General features: G+C 41.0%; 2 protein-coding genes across 10 annotated transcripts in view; one reads left to right on the top strand and one right to left on the bottom strand.

The window, feature by feature from the left end:
* nckap1 (NCK-associated protein 1) overlaps nt 1-6608 on the bottom strand; it is a 28175-nt gene extending 21567 nt beyond the window's left edge. For 3 of the 5 annotated variants that reach the window (XM_035606340.2, XM_035606342.2, XM_035606341.2), the window contains exons 1-2: nt 6474-6598; nt 546-563 (exon numbers count right to left, since the gene is read on the bottom strand). In XM_035606340.2, coding sequence (XP_035462233.1) covers nt 546-563; nt 6474-6581 — 126 coding nt within the window. In that variant the 5' untranslated portion in view covers nt 6582-6598. Of the gene's footprint in view, nt 1-545; nt 564-6473 lie in introns of all 5 variants that reach the window. The other 2 variants (XM_035606343.2, XM_035606344.2) reach the window with 1 other exon arrangement.
* Nucleotides 5856-19816, top strand: LOC118283911 (dual specificity protein phosphatase 19-like). 5 transcript variants are annotated; one of them, XM_035606353.2, is made up of 5 exons: nt 5856-5998; nt 9001-9249; nt 12999-13045; nt 15603-15755; nt 19476-19816. In XM_035606353.2, exons 2-5 carry the CDS (start codon nt 9018-9020, stop codon nt 19701-19703), a joined length of 660 nt encoding a protein of 219 aa, XP_035462246.1. In that variant the 5' UTR covers nt 5856-5998; nt 9001-9017; the 3' UTR covers nt 19704-19816. The 5 variants fall into 5 exon arrangements, with proteins under 5 accessions (XP_035462246.1, XP_035462244.1, XP_035462245.1 ...); XM_035606351.2 differs by lacking the exon at nt 5856-5998 and adding an exon at nt 6008-6208; XM_035606352.2 differs by lacking the exon at nt 5856-5998 and adding an exon at nt 6548-6677.
* The last annotated feature ends 1163 nt before the right edge of the window (nt 19817-20979 follow it).

The raw sequence follows: 20979 nt of genomic DNA, 5'->3' as shown, positions 1-20979 counted from the left end.
CAAGGCAGGTTATTTATGCAGTAAAAACTTTCTAGGCTTCACAAGGCGATCGATTGGTGGCTTGTAATAAACATCAGAACATACAAAGCAGATGGGCAATGTGTCACCTGCATCAGCATCAATGCATAAAATTGATATGGTTCATCAAAACAGAAATTTTTAATTCAGATTTTCTAAACTTTTGACCATGAGTGCAAAAACTTTCAATTTTTTTCTGGTGCAATGGCCACTTGTCAACAGTTTGACTGAAAAAACAACTTTCTGTTCCCAATTATAGCACAGACAAACAATGTGCGTGTGAATGCTGCATCATAACATGAATGAATTACATTCACGTTCAATTGTGGGGTAACTGAGCCCAGCCTGACTCGAACATGAGGAGGAGGAGGAGTGAGGCACAAAGGAGGAAGACCAACAGATCAGTACAGGTAGCCAGGAGCAGGAGAGGAGGGGAAGGGAGGAGGAGCAGAGGAGGAAGAGGAGAAAGCTGAGGAAGGGTGACGAGGGAGGGGTTTCATCAGTGGAAGGTGATAAACTTTGCAAACCTTCCAAACTTGTCCTTGCTGCATAGGAGAAGGGGGGAAGCATTGGAACGGAGAGAAGAAGAGAAGAAATCAAAACAAAGAGCCCACCCAGACAAACTGCTGCATCAGTGGTATACACACACTCATAAATACACACACACACAAACACACACACACACACACACACACGCATGTCTTTGACAACTGTTTTTGTTTTTGTACAGGTATTTTTCTGCATGTTCAGTCTGTTATTTTCTTTTCAACACAACACATAAAACAACACATGCTGCGCCAAATATGTGACTACAGTAACACTTGTTATAGCGCGCGCCACCTCGACAGTGACGCGAGGTGTAGTGTCCCTACCCACGCACCCAGACGCGATAAAAATAACATTTCCATTTGAGGACAGCGGAAATGTGCTGAGATAATAAGGCCGACGTTTCTGGCTGTCGGCAGCACCACTGTCTTAATACAGAAATGTGAGGAGGCAGAAGTTCGGACCCTGCGATAGTCGCTCCACGCTCCTGCTCCATGTCTGTTGCTTACTAACTGACGATGCAGCGCTCCCTCAAAACTGAAGCACTGGGCGCTTCATTGCTGCTGATGCTGCGATTACACATGTTGAGATTTTATCATTTCGTGGTTATACTGATGTGTAGCAGCACGATTTCCTTGTTTCTGGACAGAGTAAAGAGTAAAAAAAAAAAAAAACAGCCAGGTCCTGTACTGTGTTGTACATTTCTAATGGAGTCTGGTCATAATAGCATTAAGTGGAAAGTGGGTTTAGCCTGGAGGTGAAGTGGCAGAAAGCAGGATTATCATGAAGCTTCATGTGGAGTAAAACTGGGTGTATTGTTGTAGTTCGGGGGAAAAAGAGCAACAATTAGATGCTTAATAATGGTTCTGCTAACTCGAGACTAATACATCTGCCAAGACAATACACTGGTTGATGTAAGCTGTTATTAAAAGTACAGGAATACCAAACTAGGGTTGGTTTTGATCAATAATTTAGAAACAGTAATTACATAGTTTGTCCACCAACTGACATATAGGAAAATGCATCCAGATTGTTGTGTGTTTGTGTAACAATTAAAAAAAACTAGACCAATATAATTTGGTTATATGATGGATATTTGTCAACGTTCTCTCAAAAAATGCAAAATGTTGATGATTGTGCCACACAAGTTTTATCATGTTGTAAAAACAAACAGCCTTGAGGTGATTAGAGAAAATTATCACCAGGTTGTTAACAGTTTAACTTTAAATGACTATGATTATTAAAATTAAGCATTAAGTTAAAATGCTTGATTGAATAAACATTGTCGATTGATCGTTTTTTCTATCTGTTCATTTTCTTCTTGGGAAGAAGAAGAAAAAAAAGGAGGAACAAGAACAGTTAAGGAAAACACAGGGAGACAAAATGAGTGAGTTATTGACACTTTACCCACATTTCTTCAGAACGCATTTTAAATATACTCTAATTTGATCCCCAACACATCTAATATCGATTCTCCAGTGAATAACTGGCTCCCATATTAGGTATTACAGATATTACTCTGGATTTATGTGCAGTCAGGCTGCATTACTGAGCACCGGTGAGAAGAAGGGACTCTCTTTTTTGCACAGTTCACATTTAGAGGTCTGCTACGACTACTCGTGTGTTACCTTACAACTGAGTTTTGTCTCTTAAAATCAGAGATTAAAAAAAAAAATTATATTTAATTTTTCCCTGAGGAGCAAGTCATTCAGACCATGAGGAACTGAAAGGGGGTTTTCAGCAACTTGCCCTTAACAGCTCGTAAAATGCTCTAGAAATTAAAAATGAGGAGTAAAACAAAAATGCCCCAAGTAATCAGGAGTGCCCTTCATTAAATGTCAACCTGTAATTATTCATATGCGAGTAATGGCCGACCATGTTGCACGGATGCCCCATGTGAATTCTGGGCACCAAAAAAAAAAAAAAAAATTAAAAAAGGGCAGAAAAAAGTAAGCAAAAAAAAAAAAAAAAAGAGCAGACGAAAATGTCGGCACCTTTCAGCAAGAGAAAGAAGAAAATCCTGATGTCACACAAACCATCATCAAATAGAACAACTAGTATTTTTCAGAAAAATTAAAAAAAGATAAAAACAGGTGGAAAAAAACTTGGGATAGTCCATACCGTCTTCTGTAAGACCTGATGAGAGTACCTGCAGCAGTAGGTAAGAGCAGTGGAACACTGCATTACACTTGTTACACCATCACCGAGCACTTTATTAAGAACAACGCACTAATAATGGGGTAGTTCCTTCCTTCACTCTTAAAAAAAACCTCCGATCTTCGTGGCATGGATTCCACTAGATGTCGGAAATATTCCTTTTGTTCCTAATAAAGTGCTCACTGACAGTGTAAGCTAATTTGTTTCTGGATCTCCCTCCCTACTGCTGTAAGATATAATGTACTTTCATGAAAAAGCCCTTCAAGAGACATTCCTTTGTTAAATACAAAAATATCCTTGAGTCCGGGACGCATTTATTTAACTTACCTACTTTTGCAGACATTTAAATCTTACGTCTGAAAAAAGCGGAACAAGCTCCAGCCTAAAAATGAACATTGCTTTTAAACGAGTTCTGACAAAAACTGAACATTTTATAAGCATCACATCTAAATGTAGCATTCAACTAATGTGACAGTCGATCCTACTGCTGATAAAAAAAAATACATTTCACTGTGTTTGTCCCCTTGCAGAAAGGGACTATCCTGCTTTTTAACTGTAGTCCTAGTGAATTGGAAAAGACATATTTTATAGTAACTGCATAATAGCTGAGGAGATTTATCTGCATATAGGCAAGATTAAGGAAAATGAATACATGTAAGCGCTGTGTGCAAGACAAAAATATGATGTTAGACGATCCGTTGGCTGAAAGATAAGCACAGCAAATGAAAAGTTTTTAATGCCACTCAGCCAAGATTAACAAAGGTGACTGTTAAGGAAATTTGAGGAGCTGATTTAAAAGGTTTACTGCAGCTAGTCAGTGGTTATGTAATGAGTATGAATATAGTTTAAATGCAAAAGAACTTTGCTGTGATCTTGGATGATGATGATGATGATGATGTTACCGTTAGCGACCGTGAATTGCTCTCTCCCAAAGGCAGAAACCAAACAACTGAGTGTCACCTGTGTTTTCACTTAGAAACTTAATACAGTTACTCCACTGATGATAAATTTGAGCAATTTTGTGAGCAATTTATCAGGGAATATGTTGAGAAATTTCAGAAATAAAGTGATTGAACTAGTCTCCAAATCAGTCCAGAAGGAGCCGCCTGATTGTATCACAGATTACTGTCCCGGTTAATTAATTTCTAGCTTTGGGATGCTAATGCTAGTGGATGCTGGAACGTTTGCTAATATTCACAAGGTAAAAGAAAGTATAAAAAACAAACAAACATGGAACATCATTTAAGTGTGGATATGTTCAGAAGCCGTATGGTTAGGCGGATCAGGATAGATAGGAAGATGATGATGATGGGACAGACAAAAAAGAAAAAGGAAGGAAGGAAGGAAGGAGGGAGGAAAGGAAGGGCGTATTAAGGAGAGTAAATCAGCAGCAAAATCTCTGTGATTGTGTCTGACTGCACATACTGTCTTCTGACTTCTACAGAGACTAAAAACACAGCTACGTTAACACTGGAAGATAAAAAGGTTTCAATTTTCTTATGGTTTTAAATTAAAAAATCAAATTGGCCGATGATAACGGACTCATGGGGCCTTCAGAGACGGCAACAAAAATCCTGTTGCTTTCGAAATAACAGCCAAACAGTACAGGACTTCTCAAATCCCAATCAATAAGGCACAGTATGGGCTTTCAGACATCTTAATGTCTACTCTGTACTCTCTAAAACTTTAGTAGGACATAAAACTGACCTCTTTCACTCTCTCCCTCTTTTTCTTTTTTTTTATAAATTCATCATACACACCCAAGCACAAAGGCTCGTCCCACACAAACAGACCCAGGACTCTTTTCCTCGCACACAAAAACCATTGAGCATCACATTTACAAGTCAGAAACAATAACAAATGTGTTATACTTTACATGTGTCTATTGCACAGTTATGATGTATATAGCTAAATATATATGTGATGATAAGAATAATCAATTTAAAATATTTAGAATAACAGTGGGTGAAACTAGTAAATCACCAGGTAACCAACAAGTCCATCATGGGTTTCAAAGTTTACGCGGCTAAAGTTATGACATTTATATATATTCTATTTGGTACATTGAATTCTTTGTATTTTTGTCTACTGGTCAGGATCTACTGGTTTTAGTCATCACATTGAAGTATTATAACCAGTGGTGGAAGAAGTATTCTGATTATTACTTGAGTAAAAGTATCAATACAACGGTGTAATAATACTCTTTATCACACTCCTGTAAATGTGCAGGAGGACAATCACCTACATGCACTTGAATATTTATTCTGCCTTAACTTGCCCCCTGTGGCCGATATATTATTATGTATATAATAATCCTTTTAAATTATTAATACTGCTGCAGCAATGTGTAAGCAGCATTTTTATTGTTGTAGCTTGAGACACTTTTAATTACTTTATGGAAAGGTAGTTTGGATGAGTGGTTCCCAATCTAAGGGGCCAGGGCCCTACAAAGGGTCACGGGATGAATCTGAGGGGTCATGAGATAAGATTAATAAGAGAGAAAAAAAGGATTAACAACAATTAACACACAACTGTGTAAAACATAATAGACAATTAATTCCCTATGGTGTTTGAGTTCAAGCGAAATAATTGGCCTCTTGATATTTAAATGAAAATATCCGGCACTGCTAATATTTTAGAAACATAAAAAGGAGCCCCAAACCAGAATGTGTTTAATAAAAATATCACAAGCCAAACCCAATCAATCAATCAATCAATCAATAAATATATAAATATATGAATATAAATATATATATATATATATATAATATTTCCCTCTTAAATGTTTTGGGGTTCAATAATATGGAAAGACAACATAGAAATAATTAAATAAAGTATAAAGGATCTCAAAATTGAGTTACTTTCCACCACTGCTGATAATAGGGTGTGATTAATTGATTTGGTGTAAAGGGCCTGAAGCTGAAGTTAATGATAATTCGATAAAAGGTGCTAATTATTACCAGCCTTTATGTTTGCTTTTGCTTTATTTGCTTACAACTTGAGCAGCAGGCTAAGTGAAGCCATACACCAGCTTATATTATTTGTAAAAAAAAAAGAAAGAAAAAAAAAGAAAAAGAACATTAAGTTAGATTTTATACAAGTGAGTGGTTTCAGCTGAATCTGTGGTTTGGTGTGTTGTCGTGGAGCAGAGACGACGCCCGACTGTTAGCTTTAGCTGCTAGCTTTAGCCAGCAGCCGCCATTAACCCGCCGACGGTAGCTAGCAGCTACCAACGCCGCAGCAGGCCTCGCGGTGTCGGTAGCTTCGTTTTGACAGCGTACGTGTTTCGACTACTATTTCTCTTTAGTATCTAATTTTTTTTACTTCTAATAAGTTGTCCGCGTTTGTGTTTGATCTAAATGGAAAACAATAAAACCGTATAAAAAATATATAAAAACGACGGGCGACTTTACCGCAAGCTAACCGCTAGCTCTGTGGCTAGCGGTGCTAACATCCTGCTCCCAGGGCGAAAACATGTCGGGATAACGTAAGTTGACGCATTTTGCATCCGTTTAAAATGCACAATAAACACAAGATGGTGAATAAAAAAAACACGCGGGTTTATTAACGTCGACGCTTAGAGTAGATCTGGTGCGAGCTTATCAAGCATTCACATTGATATTGACAGTCGCTCGGGATGCAGGTGAGGATCCGTTTATCTGTGATGGATCTGCTGACAAGTCCCCGTGTGGTTAATGGAGGATAGAACTGTGTGCGTGTGTGTGTGCGTGTGTGTGTGTGTGCGTGCGAACCTTTTTGATATTGTAAACACGGGTCAACATCCCGATGCCCCTGTCGTTGAGGATGGTGAGTTTTTCCGCCAGCTTCTGCTGGCTGGGCTGGATCACTCCCCGAGACATCTTCTCTTCCTGTCGGTGAAACCTCCTACTCAGTCCGGGAATTGAACGGAAGAAAACGGTCTCACAGATCTCCAACACGCCAGGGAAAAGAAAAAGGCAAGGTGGATAGAGGAAGCAGTGCTTGATGTGGTGGTTAGATTTCGCCCATGTTCAGGTGGTCGGGGACCGCGGCTTCCTGTGCTCCACCCCACCGTCGCCCTGCCTGTCTCCTCGGTCGCAGGGATGAGGAGTTGTCCTGGTTCTCACAACGAGGCTGGCTCCCGCCGCGTTCAGGCACCCCTCGTTTGTGGGAATTCTCCCAACTCTGATTCTTAAATTAGGGCCAGCCCTGAATTAAGGTAGATTGGCCTAGTATGTTTCGTGCATACAGAGAAATTGTTATTATACATTTGATAATACATTATTATAACGTACAGGGAGGCACACATGGACACACAGCGAAAAAACATAGGCATTAAAGCCGCACAAACATAAACATACAATTGATGTGTACAAGCCGATAGGTCAAGAAAAATAGAAAAATATATAGTTGTAAAATATATGTAGATTATAACAATATAAATATTCTAAAATTAATATGTAGACATGTCTAATTTATATTCAAATATTAATGGTCAATTAGGGGTAACGTCTGAATACTAGTCTTTTTCTATTTTTTTTATATTTTCCTGTCAGGATACTGATATTCACATGAGAAGGCATTTTCCCCCTGATGTGAATTAATAACCATTGATAACCTGCGCGACTCATTTGCACTCACTTACAGTATCAGCTATGACAAGCATTCTATCCTCCATCTTGTAGCCTGCGGGTCTAGAAGATGGACAATGAGTTGAATCCACACATTCGTCTTTTTGTGCTAATTTGTTGCACATTTGCAAATTGAAAAAAACCAAACATGTTTCTCTGTGTCAGGGAATTCTCCTGGAAAAAAACATGAGCTCTGTAGATTTTTTCTTTCAATCATGGGATTTTTCTCGGACTTTGGGTATATTTTGATGCTAGTATTTTTATACTGTTACTTAAGTAAAATTTTGAATCCAGTATTTCTTGCTTTTTTGTCAAACTGCATATTTTTTGCTGAACTGTTCACTTTCCCCTCCGGCCTGTCTTCATGCTTTGATGCACCATTATTTTTTTTAAGCATCCACTAGCAAAGCAGTATGCTCAGAGTTTATTTTAACTGTATAAATGTCTAATTTTCCAAATTGTCAATAATGATAATGACATCAAAGTTTATTGTAAGCGCGTAACATTTACTATTTTCCTCCCGGGTCATCGAACGCATCGTGTAGTGTCGTTGACGTAGCTTCCGACTCAGCTGACGCGTCAGTGTGTGTTGAATCTGTGTGTCGCTGCAGAACAGTAGATTTCTGTCTCTCTCCCTGTAGTAAACGTAGTGTGGTCACGTTTAGCCTTAAAGCACCGACAATCTAACGCTTCCCGGGGTTGTTCCTTGAATTCAACCCATCAGGTGGGTGTCTAGACGGAGCAGGACAAAGACCAGGGTTTCTTCAGAGTCAGCCATTAGACGTGCTCAGATAAGTAGTACAGTAAATACCACGGCGTAGAAATACTCTGTTACATGCAACAGTCCTGCGTTCAACATTTCACTCAACTAGTACCAAAATTAAAAAAGTACTAGTTATGCATAATTCATACTAAAGTATATGATGTTGGTGGGATGCAATTATTGACTCACATTTAACCATCTGTGACCCCGATATTTACTGTACATTTATTGTAACTAGTGTGAATTTAATTTAATCTTATTTTATTATATTATTTTATATTTTATTTTATTTTATTATATATTCTTTTGCTTATTCTGTGCATGTATGTTGACTGCTACATGCACCTTAATAACACCCCCCCCCCCCCCCCCCCCAAAAATAAATCCTTGTATGTATCCTGTTACCTATCTGGCAGTAAAACTGATTCTGATTTTGACTGATGCAATATGGAGTATATCTTTGTTAGAATGCAAATTCCCGCCTATACTCAGCATCATAATCTATTTGTTGTATATATTTTAATGTCTAATAATGTGAATCTACAAAGTAACTTGCAAGTTATCAGATAAATCTTGTGCTATCAAAAGTACAGCATCAACACCTCTGACATGTAGTGGGATAGAAAGTACCACAAAAGTACGAATACCTCAATGTTAAAAGTTAGCTGTTGAGGTAAATGCACCATAGAGTCAAGTTAACCCACTTATCATATTCAGATTTTAGGTTGTCGTTAGTCTGTGTAACATAAATCTACAGTACATATTAAAGTCATAAGTTCTGTAAAGAAACCGGTGTATGTATTTCTTTAGAGATGACCATTACAAACTAACTTGGTGTGTTTTGGTAGTTTATTTTTATTAACCAGTGTTAATGCTGCCCACTGTGGCCTCTGTTTTTTTTTTCAGCCGCACACCCCGGTGCGATGCATTCTCTGGGTCAGGAGATCCAAGGATTCTCCAAAAACCGCCTGAAGAAACAGTGCACACGCGTTACCACGGTGACGGGCAGGAAGCTGCTGGAGAGGAGGAGCGATGGTGGCGAGGGAGAGCAGGTGGAGCTGGTGGAGGAGCTGGAGGAGGGAAGTGGATGTGGATTTGTAGAAGATAAAAGTCTGGACCTTCAAGTGGGTGTCGTTAGACCCTTTCTACTGCTGGGTAATATATGAATATTACTCCTAGTACTACTACTACTACTACTACTACTGTAGCTACTACATCCACTAAAATTACCAACACTCTGCCATTAGTACATACCATTCTTATGTCTTTCACCACTAAAATTTGTACCAGTATCCTTCTAATGCTACGACTATAAAACCACAACCATTATTTCACCAACCAAATGGGTAAGTGTCACAACTTCAAACTATTCACCTACTGCTACCTTGAATATTTTGCAAAGGATTAGAGCTATACCAGCTGAGAGCAGTACATCACCACTAGTCTTCTGAGTTAGAAGTAGAAGGCCAAAGAACTTATTTGAGAATATATTAAGTATTCAGAAAAAGTACTTCAGCTCAAATCCCCAATCTTCTGAGGCTGATGTTTAAGGACAAATATCTGATTTTTAAAAAGCCACAAAAGCCACAAGTATCAGTAATTAAAGTATGTGTCAGTATCTGTAAAAAAAAAAAAAATACACAAAACTCAAGGTTCACTTATCAGATTTTTAAAAAAGATATTTCACCGCCTCATCAGGGAATTGAACTTGTGTCTCTCACGTGTCACAACGTGATGATTGTGGCTTTGGTCACATGATTATAAATAATAATTCAAAGTGATTTATACTACAGATCACATTCACACAGCTCCTCCGCATGTAGCACTTCTTAATTTTCCCAAGAACACTCGACATGCAGACTGGAGGAGCCGGGGATCAAACCACCAACCTTCCAGTTAATGGACAACCCGCCCCTGTCATGACTGCCAGCTAATAATAATAATTATAATAATCCGTCTCTGCTCTTTCATTGAAGAGTAGTGTTTCGTTTTAACTAACCCTCCCTCTCCAAGCCCACGTTGCACAGACAGATATTATGACACGATCGTGGCGGCGCAGTGTCAGTTTCAGTGGGAAATCCTCAGTGGAGCTTGTGAGGTTTTAATTGTCCGACAGTATTAGTTTCACCGCGTCTCAGTCACTTCAGTATTCTGGTCCACAAAGGCACGAGGTCACGTTTTTTCTCGTCTAATAATAAATAAATAAACTCCTAATAAGGAATAAATCAATGTCATTAATTTTGAATTTGTCTCAGGGAGCAGGGTGATCCCGCCCGCCCTGCCGCTGGAGGGGACGTGGGTGTCGACACCCTCACATGTCAGCATGTCCCGCTGAAGTGTCCTTGGGCCCCGTCATTGAATCCCCCTCCCGGCGCTGCTGCGGTGCCGTTCGACTTCTGTTGCCGAACGCTGAGCTCTGACCTCTCGGCTGCAGTGAATCAAAGGCAGAATTTCTCAGCAGGGATCAATGAAATATTACATCTGTTAGATTATATAGAGGGAGGGCTTTCTCTTTTTTTCTTCCAAACAGGCCTTCAGTCCTGCTGTAATAGCATGAAACCGCGGCTGATTTCCCAGAATACGAGTTAATTATTCTCTGCAACATCGGCTCCACTTTGTGAGACGTCTGTGGAGCTTCTCCAGTGTCGTTGGAGATGTCTTTTTGACATTCTCCACCAGTCCACCTTTGGACAGTGAAAAGACTTTTTGATTCGATTTTTCTTTTTTTCTTAAACCATCTGGCAATCCATCAACAAATTAATTCACACCATGCTGACAGACCTGTGTACAGCAAAATGGCTACATTATTTCTATTAAAGCAAATTGTCTCTATCCAATGAAAGCTTTGTCTCCAAAATGTAATTTCCACGGAATAGTTATACGCACATATTTCTTCTCTTGCCGAGAGTTCGTTAAGAATTTCAATACCACTCCCATGTCTGTACAGTAAATATCAAGTACAGTAAATATGCTAAGCTAAGTCAACCAGCCCCTGCCTATAGCTTCAAACATACCATACAGACATTATAGTGGTAGCAATCATTTCATCTACCTCTCGACAAGAACCCTTATTTTTAAAACTGTCAAACTTATACTTGAAGTAGTCGTGTTCCATAGAAGTTGGCAATTTAAGAAAACAACAAGCAGAGAAGCTCATTAAACAGTGGAACTTGTTCTCTGTGCGTTTAACGATAAAGGTTTGATTCTCGAAACGACCCGTTTCCTTCACTTTATCTGATCTGAACCCAAACATGTTCCCGTGTGTAGGTGTGTGGTTTTCTCACTGGAGAGCAGCAGTTTTATCCCACGAAAAGAAAATCGATGCAAAAATCAAATCATAATCAATCCTAAGCACTGGGGGAAAAAAACGACCTGATTAATAGTCTCACTTTATTTTCCATCTCTTGGGGCAAAGTTAGCCACTTAAAAGACATTAACGTCAAAAAATACAATAGAGTTCCAAAGAAATTTCCTTGTAGAAGAAAAAGAGGACTGAGATTCTCCTCCTCATGTTTAATGGACTGAATTTGGTCCCATGTCATACTTAAAAGAAAAAAAGAAGCTCTAACCTAATCCTGCCATGTGTCAGTTTAAATCTTTCCCCCCCCTTCGACACTGATGTCGGAGTCGGCCTGTTCCCAGAGACGCTCCATCCTTTTGGATTTAGATTTACGTCTCAACCCCTTGAATTTGGCATTATGTGAAAGGGGCTCTGGCGAATGCGGGCAGAGGGCATGTTCGCCGCCTCCAAGGCTGCTGCGGAGTAAATCTTGGTTGAAGCCCAGCGATCAGATTCCGTCTCTTGCCCATTTGTCCCTACTCACGTAATTATCCAGCTGTTTGAGACCACCACGAAGACGTCACCCCACAAATTGAAGGAGACTTAAACTGTGTCCTGCGACGATGGTCTGTGATGTCTCAGCAGAGACGGTCGTCCGGGGTCGGCTTGCTGTATGGTCCTTTTCATTTCTATTTCCTCTGTTAGTCGTTGAGCTGCTTCCTCTGCTGCATCAGTCATTCAAACTCTTGCTCTTACAGTATGAAGGCTGCTGTCGTGAAAAAATCCCTTTGCTCACTATATTCGTGAAAAATTACAAAATTCCTTCTCTGCAGCTCTACATAATATTGGAGGCTGATTTCAGCATTTTCTTTTTGAAGCCGCTGCTACAAATAATCTGATTCCTATTCCTGCTTCTCCTGTAGCATTGAGGCGTTGTACTGTTGGTTTCAGAAAAGGTTTTCTGTCTGAAGGTTATGAATGATGTGATGAATGATATATTCTGGATTTTGTTTTTCTTCTGCTGACGTTTTAATCCACTGATTTGACTGTTTTTATCAACTCTGTATTTACAGTATATGGGATTAGATTGCTCTCTTTATAAGATGCTGATCCCTCCCTGGTTTATTAGATCAGGAATAAGGCTGCAACTAAGCAAGAGTTTTCAATATCCTTTCATCTATTGATTTTTTTAATACATTTTTTTTACAGTTAAGCAAATCATAGTTTCGTCTATAAAATGTCAGTAAAAGTAAAAAAAAAAAAGGCCAGGGCGACGCCTTCAGATCATTTGTTTTGTAACTTCAGGGATATTCGGCGTAAATTGATTTTAAAAAGCAAGAACACGGCAAATATACACATTTTAGAACCTGTAAAAGCGAATTTTAAAAACATAGAAACGATTTAAAAGATTAATCGATAATCAAAATTGATGGAATTTTGTATTTATCAACTAAATGACTACTCACTTGGAGGAATACATGGCATTTCAATCATCACTCTAACACTGACAGTGCTGTACAAGATGAATTAAGTGTAACATTTTGTTTCACTCATGAAAAGGCCGCATTTTTCTATTTTGCATAATAATAATAATAATAATAAGAGTTGTTTTTCTCCTTTTCAGGCTCTCAGGATGCAGCCCACGACGCCGACACCCTGCAGACACATAAGGTCAGTGCAGATGGATCAATAGCGTGGACGTGCCCTTCCCGTGTTCTGATCATATGTGTGGTGACATGAGATTAGAGGCGGCCGGGTGTGTGTGTGTGTGTGTGTGTGTGTGTGTGTGTGTGTGTGTGTGTGTGTGTGTGTGTGTGTGTGTGTGTGTGTGTGTGTGTGTGTGTGTGTGTGTGTGTGTGTGTGTGTGTGTGTGTGTGTGTGTGTGTGTGTGTGTGTGTGTGTCGGCAACAACCAGCCAGTAGCCCTAGAGGAGCTTCGTGACTCATGCAGTGACAGCGGAGCTCAGTAGAGGGAGTAAATGATTACAGTGAGTCTCAGCGCTGCGCCTCCACATCAGAGGAATGTGACGACTCCTCTCTGCAGTGGCCGCTCGCAGGCACGAGCATATTGCTGCCTGTGCAAGTCCCGGGATGATGAATCGGAGAGATTGCAAATACCTTCACTCTCTGTTTCTGGGGATGAAACCTGGGCTGCCTAATAACCAAAGCAACCATAAATTCCCCCCTCCCCCAGGTATAGCATTTAAAACCCAGGAGACATGATGGCGGGGGCCCCCGAAGGAACACTTTATAAAAACCCGCTCTTATGTGTAAAACATTTAATAAACATTCGATTGTATGAGAATGAAAAGGCTTTGATAGTAAAAAAAAAAAGGAAATCAAATCTGTAATCGGCGCAGTCGACGCACAATGAAGACATTTACATGCACATATACAGTGGGAAACCTGGTTATTCATCTCATTTGATTGATGATTCTTACATTCTCCAGCTTTCTCATCATCCAGATTGTTTTTTTATTCTTTCCACATGCTAAACACATTACGTACACACTTTCTGTATCGCCTTGACTCACCTGCACAGTCTGAGGATGATGGTTCAGTTTGCGGCTGCCTGAACTCTGCCGCATTTGCAACTCTTGCTCGATTTAGCTTCTCCATCTCGATCTTTAGATATGGATGAGAAGAGGAGGGGGGGGGGGGGGGGAGGGGGGGGGTGGATCAGCTGCATTGCGGAAGTCAGACATTCACCTTGTTTTTTGTTTCAGAAAGTGAGTGGAACCAAATGAAATCATTTTGCCTCATTGACTCGTCCCTTCGCGTGTCAATTTGAAGTGAGCAAATGATGAGAAACGATTAGTGTCCGTCCGTCCCCCCGTTTTATCTCCTGTACCAGATCCAGGTTTCTCAAAACACAGACACACAAAATATTTAAGTCTATTTTATGTTCAAACTACCAAAATAACATGTAGATGAACGAAAGACACGGTTTCCGTTGTAACCAGGATACTAGTGTCAATGTAATCACACTCAGTAAGTGATGAAATATTCTCTATACCATTCTGTTTTGTAATAAAGGGAAACGCTGCCATTATTGCAATTTTTTTTTTAAACTGTAAACAGACCAACAGTGTCCTACAGTAGTTTGTTTCATTATTTTCTGACGTCCCCGTCCCGCCTGTGGCGTTCAATCATGCCTCCACTTAAATCTTTTTCAAAAAACAGCTCACAAATATGCTGCATAGTCTTTTTTATTTTGAGGTGCAATAATTTCCTTTAAAAAGGTGGTCTTTGTAGTGTGGGTAAATGTGACTCTAAACTCGGGCTGCAACTAACAATTATTTACATAATCATATTAATCGAGAGATTAATCAATTCATCGTTTGGTCCATAAAATGTCACAAAATGGTGATAAACCAGAAAATATTCACATTTAAGAAGCAAAAATCAGAGAATTAATACTTTTTTTTCCATAAAAACTACTTGAACCGATTAGTCGATTATCAAAATATTTGACGTTTAATTTAGTAGTCGATTACTAATTGATTAACCGTTGCAGCTCTACTCTTAACATTGGTAAATAATGCATTTGTTGAGTATTTACAGCAGCATATGTGAGATCAACACACATAACTGTGGTTTGTGTCCGTGATAATGAAGCAACGTGTCATTGTGGTTCGGCTGGGTTTGGTTCTTTGGACGAGGAGCTCAGGGGGAGGAGATGAATGTATATCAGGCTGTGGATACACACACGATGCTTGTTGGTACCGCAGGATAAATCCATTGCTGATTCATTTTCATAGGACTTTTGACAGAAAAAAACACACAGCAGCGGTCTGGTACTTTAACTAGAGTGAAAAGAATCAATGGTGGATGTTGCGAGCAGACTAAAGGCGGCAGGAGAATGTAGCTCTCTGAGGTAAGCTAAATTTAAGCGAGAGTTGACAGATACTGAAAAAGGAATTGGAGCCATCTGTCTTATTTCCCATTCCTCCCCCTCCTCTCTCCCTCCTTTCCCCCCACTTGCTCCCTCTTTCCTCTTCATCTTCCCCCCCCCCCCGCCTGTCAACCCTCTTTTTTTCTTCTTCTCCTTCTCGCTCTGTCTTCCTGCCCTCACTCCCTCACCCGCGTTCAGGTCGTGTCATGTCATCAATATGGCTGACGGACAGACTATGTCTCACTCTCCTGTCAAAACATGCAAAATAAACTGTAAATGAAGCTCAGGTGCTCAGGTGCTCATCTTCCTCTCCCGTGGTCTTTGTACCCGTCAGGTGTCCCACGTGTTAAATGTGGCCTACGGAGTGAGTAACCTGTTCCCCGATCAGCTGGTGTACAAGACGCTCCAGATCCTGGACGTCCCGGACACGGACATCACCTCATATTTTGGGGAGTGCGGCGCCTTCATAGACCAGGCGCGAGAAGAGGTACACGCACGCACGCATGCACGCACGCACACTACAAGCAATACAAACTGTACCTTTAACAAGAAGAGTCTTGCAAACTTCAAAGTTTGCTTTTTTGTTGGAGAAAATCTCAGCAGATCCAAGATCTGCACGCTGGCTATATTCTGTCTGTAAATTTTTTTTTTTTTTTTTATTGATTTCAAAAATCCTGCTGTTGGTTTAGAAAGCACCGAATGGTTTAGGGCTAAAGTAAACATTTCTGATCTGCTGGTTGAAAACATCGCAGCAGCGTTCAGTTTGTTTTTCAATGCACCACATATCTGAGACGCACCGACTCCCAGAGAAGACCTGCAGCTCTCACTTCCTTTCAGTCAAGGCTGAAAACTTTTCTGTTTGGCCACTCCCTTTTATCAAAACCAAAAGACACACACGTCTTTACACTGCACCGTAACTTTTTCCTCTTTTAGTTTCTACTGATCTCTTTTTTAATGTCTATCTAATATGCTCTTTCACACAATCCTTTATCACACCTCCACTTTTGTGCTGATGATTCTTACGTGAATTGCCTCGTTGTTGAAATGTACCATACAAATAATCTTGCCTTGCCGTTAGAGTTGGAGTTTCACGTCTGAGTATGACGCCACTCCCAGTGACTACATTACTTGCAACCGGTCCCGGCTAAGACGCAGTTCAGCGTGTAAGCCCCCCCCCCGTTAAACGACAAATTGTCATTTCTCTCAATCTGTCTTTGCACAGACAAAACAAACGAGATACAGCATATTATTTAACGAGCTTCAGAGGAGGTGCTTGTAGGTGGATTTTGTGTGTGGAGAGAGAGAGAGAGAGAGAGACGGCCTGTTTCCAATCTGTATTCTAAACTAAGCCGACTGGCTGTAGCTCCGTATTTACCTCACAGACACGAGATTATCTCAGTCAGTTTCGTGGTGTAAAAATAAAATAATATCCTTTAGGTCAAAATCAGCAGGGCTATCATCAAAGTGTGCCGAGAAACCTTTCAAAGTAAAAGCAGCCGTCAGTCCTGTGTGTTTATGTGGTGTATAATTGGATTAATGTACATCAGAGGTTTTCACAGGGAAGGGGGAAAGTAGGTTCAGGGGAGGCTCAGTGAATGAAAGTGGAGAAAAAAAACTGATTACATTAGTTATTACGTTAGTTATTGGAAAGGCGATCTGGTGGGAAAGCTTAGACGCATGTGATGTGGTTCAAGAGATTCCACTGTTCACTGAGAGTCAGACACTAATAAGGGGCGTCTTTTTTTTTTAAGTATCTGTGTAGTCTCAAGTTATGGCCGACGGCAATATCAGGCTGTCGAGGCTCAAATGTTTAGTGTCTGTCAAAAAAGAAAATGGTTATGATCTGAGGAATCGTGCAGAACCAGGCAAATGAACTAAGAGCGTCGTCTGGGGGGAGGCCCACAGGCTCAGACTTTGGGGGAAAAAAACTAATACATTTTTAGTTTTTCTTCTATAGGCAGCTTTTAAATGTTTCTAGTTTGTTGAAGTAGAGATGATTATGACTACTTGCCAACTTACTGCTGAATATTCAAATGCAATCGGGCAAATGTGTTGGGGTGAAAAGTACAATATCTCCTTTTGGAATGTAGTGGAGGTAAGGTCTGAGTAGCTTATCTTAAAATCCTACTCTGGTAAATGCATGTTGTCATTTGTAGACGCAGACACATAAATACAAGACGTAGACAAACACCCGCGGTAGAGTTTCGTTGTTCTACCAGGTAAAAAAAAAAAACCAACAGAAAAAAGGTGTCAAATCCACTTAGACCTTTCTGGATCCACTCTCTCCCAGGAGGCTCGTGCAGCCTCGAAATGCCTTCTTTTATATCTGCTGGCTAATTCAACATGTCAGTGTGCACACGCAGCGCTTCTGCCGCCGCCGCCGCCTCACCGTGATGCATGTACACACATCCAACGGTGGGTTATCTGCGGGCCCGGCACAAAGACGAGGTGGGTGGTCGGAATACCCATTAAAAGAGCACGCTGGGGTCATTTCATGTTGAAAGTCAAAAGGGTTTTTCTGCTCACACTTTGTTTCCCCCCTCCCCTCACATGCGGCATGTACAGGGATTATTTCCTGGTAGAGACTGACTGGCATTTCTATCTCTGCGTGTGTGTGCGTGTGCGTGTGCGTGTGTGTGTGTGTGTGTGTGTATGTGTGTGTGTGTGTGTGTGTGCGTGTGTGTGTGTGCGTGTGCGTGTGTGTGTGCGTGTGTGCGTGTGCGTGTGTGTCAGGAGATTGACCGTAAGCAGAACATAATGTGATGTGAGCACTGATATGAAAACACTCAGCCCGGGCGCAATGAAATAACAGCAAAACAAGAAACTCTGACAAAACCAAATTAAGTCCCCATGTTTGCTGTGATGGATTATCTAGCTCAGGCAATTTTTGGCCTGTAGAAGAAGTTGAAGTTTCCTGTTTTATTCATTTTGTTTGTGTATTTTTGCCGAGGAAGGAAAACAACACCTGATGTGCAACTGTACAGACCTGCAGACACCGCCACAAATATTACAGAGGAGCGGAGAGAAAGACGCGTAATAGACTGATATGATTCTCTGTATATTCTATATGTGCTTCACTTGATTGCATCTCCCCCCCCCCCCCGAGGAACCGTCCGATTGGATTACGGCACAAATAACAGTGATAGCATGTCAATTACAGCGGCAGCAAAGGGCTGTGTGTGCGCGTGTTCGGCCAATTTCAATCCTCTGCACCTCGATGGGTATTGACTGACACGCCAGAAGAAAATCCAAACGTGTCCTGTGAACAGTTTCTGTTCGGCACCGCTTCAGACGTTATGGGAGGTGAAGGGAGGCGCCATGTTTAATATAAGAGACAAATGTGTCAATGCGCCGAGCCGCCGAGCGGAGCGGAGCCGTGGGCCTGCACGCATTGTCTAAAGATGTGGCTGGAATTTTAAAAGTTTACTTTCAGCCAGGCACTCTAGGCAGTAAAATAATTACATCAGCATTAATATTAATCATATCGCAGATTTTTGCCGCATACACGCACGCACACACACACACACACACACACACAGATTTGTTCTTGCACTACGTGCTCTGTCTAATGCTGCTTTTATAGATGGGGGGGAACCAGAAATTACAGATTTTTAATGAGTTATTAAATGCCTCTTCAAGCCCGACCCACATCAGCGTGGTGAACTCTGCACCCACCTATTAGAACATGTTTCATATTCTTTACATAACAAAGAGCCATGTGGATAATTTAATAGTCAGATACAAGCCTCTGAAATATATATATACTACAACTGCTATACAATGGAGGTGAATATATCTACAGTAACCATGGTGTTGCTTTATGAATAATTGAACTTTCTTTGAATTCATTAGGTTGCAATATTGCACAGGGAACGTTAAGTTTAAATTGGGACGAGTCCATGTTTCTTCTCAGGTTTTTTTTTCCTTAGCATGACCACTTGAACCAGTTGAATTCAAGACCGGGATTTCAGACTTTGACCCGTTCTCCCGTAGGTCAATGCTGCATTTACGACATATCATTCAAATCATAATCACGAGCAGCCAAGAGGGAAAAACCTTCACGTCGGCCGAGGGAATGTCTTTCACTTTGTGAAAAGATCTACAGACATTTAAAGAAACTGTTGGTAGAAGACACTGCCAGTTAAATGAAAATAAAAATGCAATATTTACAATGACATAACAGATTTATAATCTTCTCTTTCCGCAGGGCGGCGTGGTCTTGGTCCACTGTAACGCCGGCGTGTCGCGCTCCTCCTCCGTGGTGATTGGCTACCTGATGTGGAGGGAGGGGCTGCCGTTCGGCGATGCGTACAGCCAGGTGAAGCAGGCGAGGCCCTCGACTCGCCCCAACCCCGGATTCTACCGGCAACTGCAGAACTACAAAGCAGGGAGTGTGCAGCTCTGCGTACAGCGGCTGGACTACGAATCTAATTAAAATCTGACTATACATTGTATTTTTTTCTGTATGCCAAATGCCCAGTGTGTCTTCAGTGTCTAATAAGTGTAAAAAATAAAAAATAAAAAGCTACAAAGCCATTCTTATTAGAATTGTTGCCGCTGCAGTCTCTTACTTTCTTCGCAGTTCATCTTGTTTTCTAATTAAAGACGTTCCAGCTTCTCTTGCAGGTTCAACTCGCTTTTCTCTCCTAAACAGGCACAAACAGCTCCACCATCAATTGTGATGACGAACCTCGCCGCAGCGTTGTCTCCTTCTCAATTCCACAACTTTGCAAAAGGTGACGCGTTAACTTCGCTCCCTTGAAATAATTAGATTGTAATTAGCTAGTTAGATAACTGGGGGGGAGGGGGGGGGGGCCCAGTTGGTTTACATTCTAATCAACAAACGCCACTGGGACGAGCTGCTAACACTTCACACTCCCCCAGCACACAAAGGTGTCGTGTCCATAGTGGAAATCAAGTCTGCAGTGTTTATTTGTTCAACCAGCCGAGATCATTTGCGGATGATTATAGTTTCTGATTAATGTCGAAGGTGTCGGGAGTCAAAACGCCACGTCTATAAAGAAGGAGATGTTCCGCACACTTGGCTGTGTTCAATTCAAATACATGAATCCAAATCCAGACATAAAACAGAAAATACACGCTCTGGGATACAAACTGAGGTGTAATCTACAGTTGAAATGAAATAAGGCTTTGCCTCAATGTAACAAAATGACTATAATTCATCTTCAGTTATGAATAATACCAGTGACTGTGTGATTCTGTGTGTGTGAGACTTCACCTGCTGCTTGGATTTGTTTGCCTTGTGCGTGTAGGAGAAGCACCGGCAGTGGGTGGATCTTCAGCCACGCTCGTTGCCGTGTTGCTACAGGGAAGGCGACGTCCGTCTGTCGCTGCGCGGGTCAGTTGACTCGCCCTCTTGGGCCCAGAGCCAAACGCCTCAAAGACGAACGAGGGGATGAGCCATGGAGGTTAAGCACAGATACCAGGGAGCCCTTGACTTTTCCTCTACCACTGACCCGTTTGGTGTTAAGTGAAATGTTACAACAAACCTGGAACAGATATACAGGATGACACTCCAAAATGTAACAACCTCGGTGTCAGTGACTAACGGCGTCCCACACCGTTAGTCACTGACCATGCAGTTTATTCCCTTCATTCTATGCCAAAACATTATATCACTATGCAAAAGACGCCTCAGCACATCATCCTGATGTATCCTCCGCTCAAAAGAGACATTTGTGGGGGGGGGG

This window comes from Scophthalmus maximus, chromosome 10 (assembly GCF_022379125.1).
Source record: "Scophthalmus maximus strain ysfricsl-2021 chromosome 10, ASM2237912v1, whole genome shotgun sequence".
Classification (NCBI taxonomy): Eukaryota; Metazoa; Chordata; class Actinopteri; order Pleuronectiformes; family Scophthalmidae; genus Scophthalmus; species Scophthalmus maximus.
This window is presented reverse-complemented; position numbering and strand designations above follow the sequence as displayed.

Excerpts from the sequence above, each read along its gene's own strand:
- LOC118283911 (XM_035606353.2), top strand. The coding sequence starts at position 9,018 with ATGCATTCTCTGGGTCAGGAGATCCAAGGATTCTCCAAAAACCGCCTG. Across the intron at positions 9,250-12,998 it reads TAGACCCTTTCTACTGCTGG|GCTCTCAGGATGCAGCCCAC; the intron begins GTAATATATGAA and ends TCTCCTTTTCAG. Across the intron at positions 15,756-19,475 it reads TAGACCAGGCGCGAGAAGAG|GGCGGCGTGGTCTTGGTCCA; the intron begins GTACACGCACGC and ends CTCTTTCCGCAG.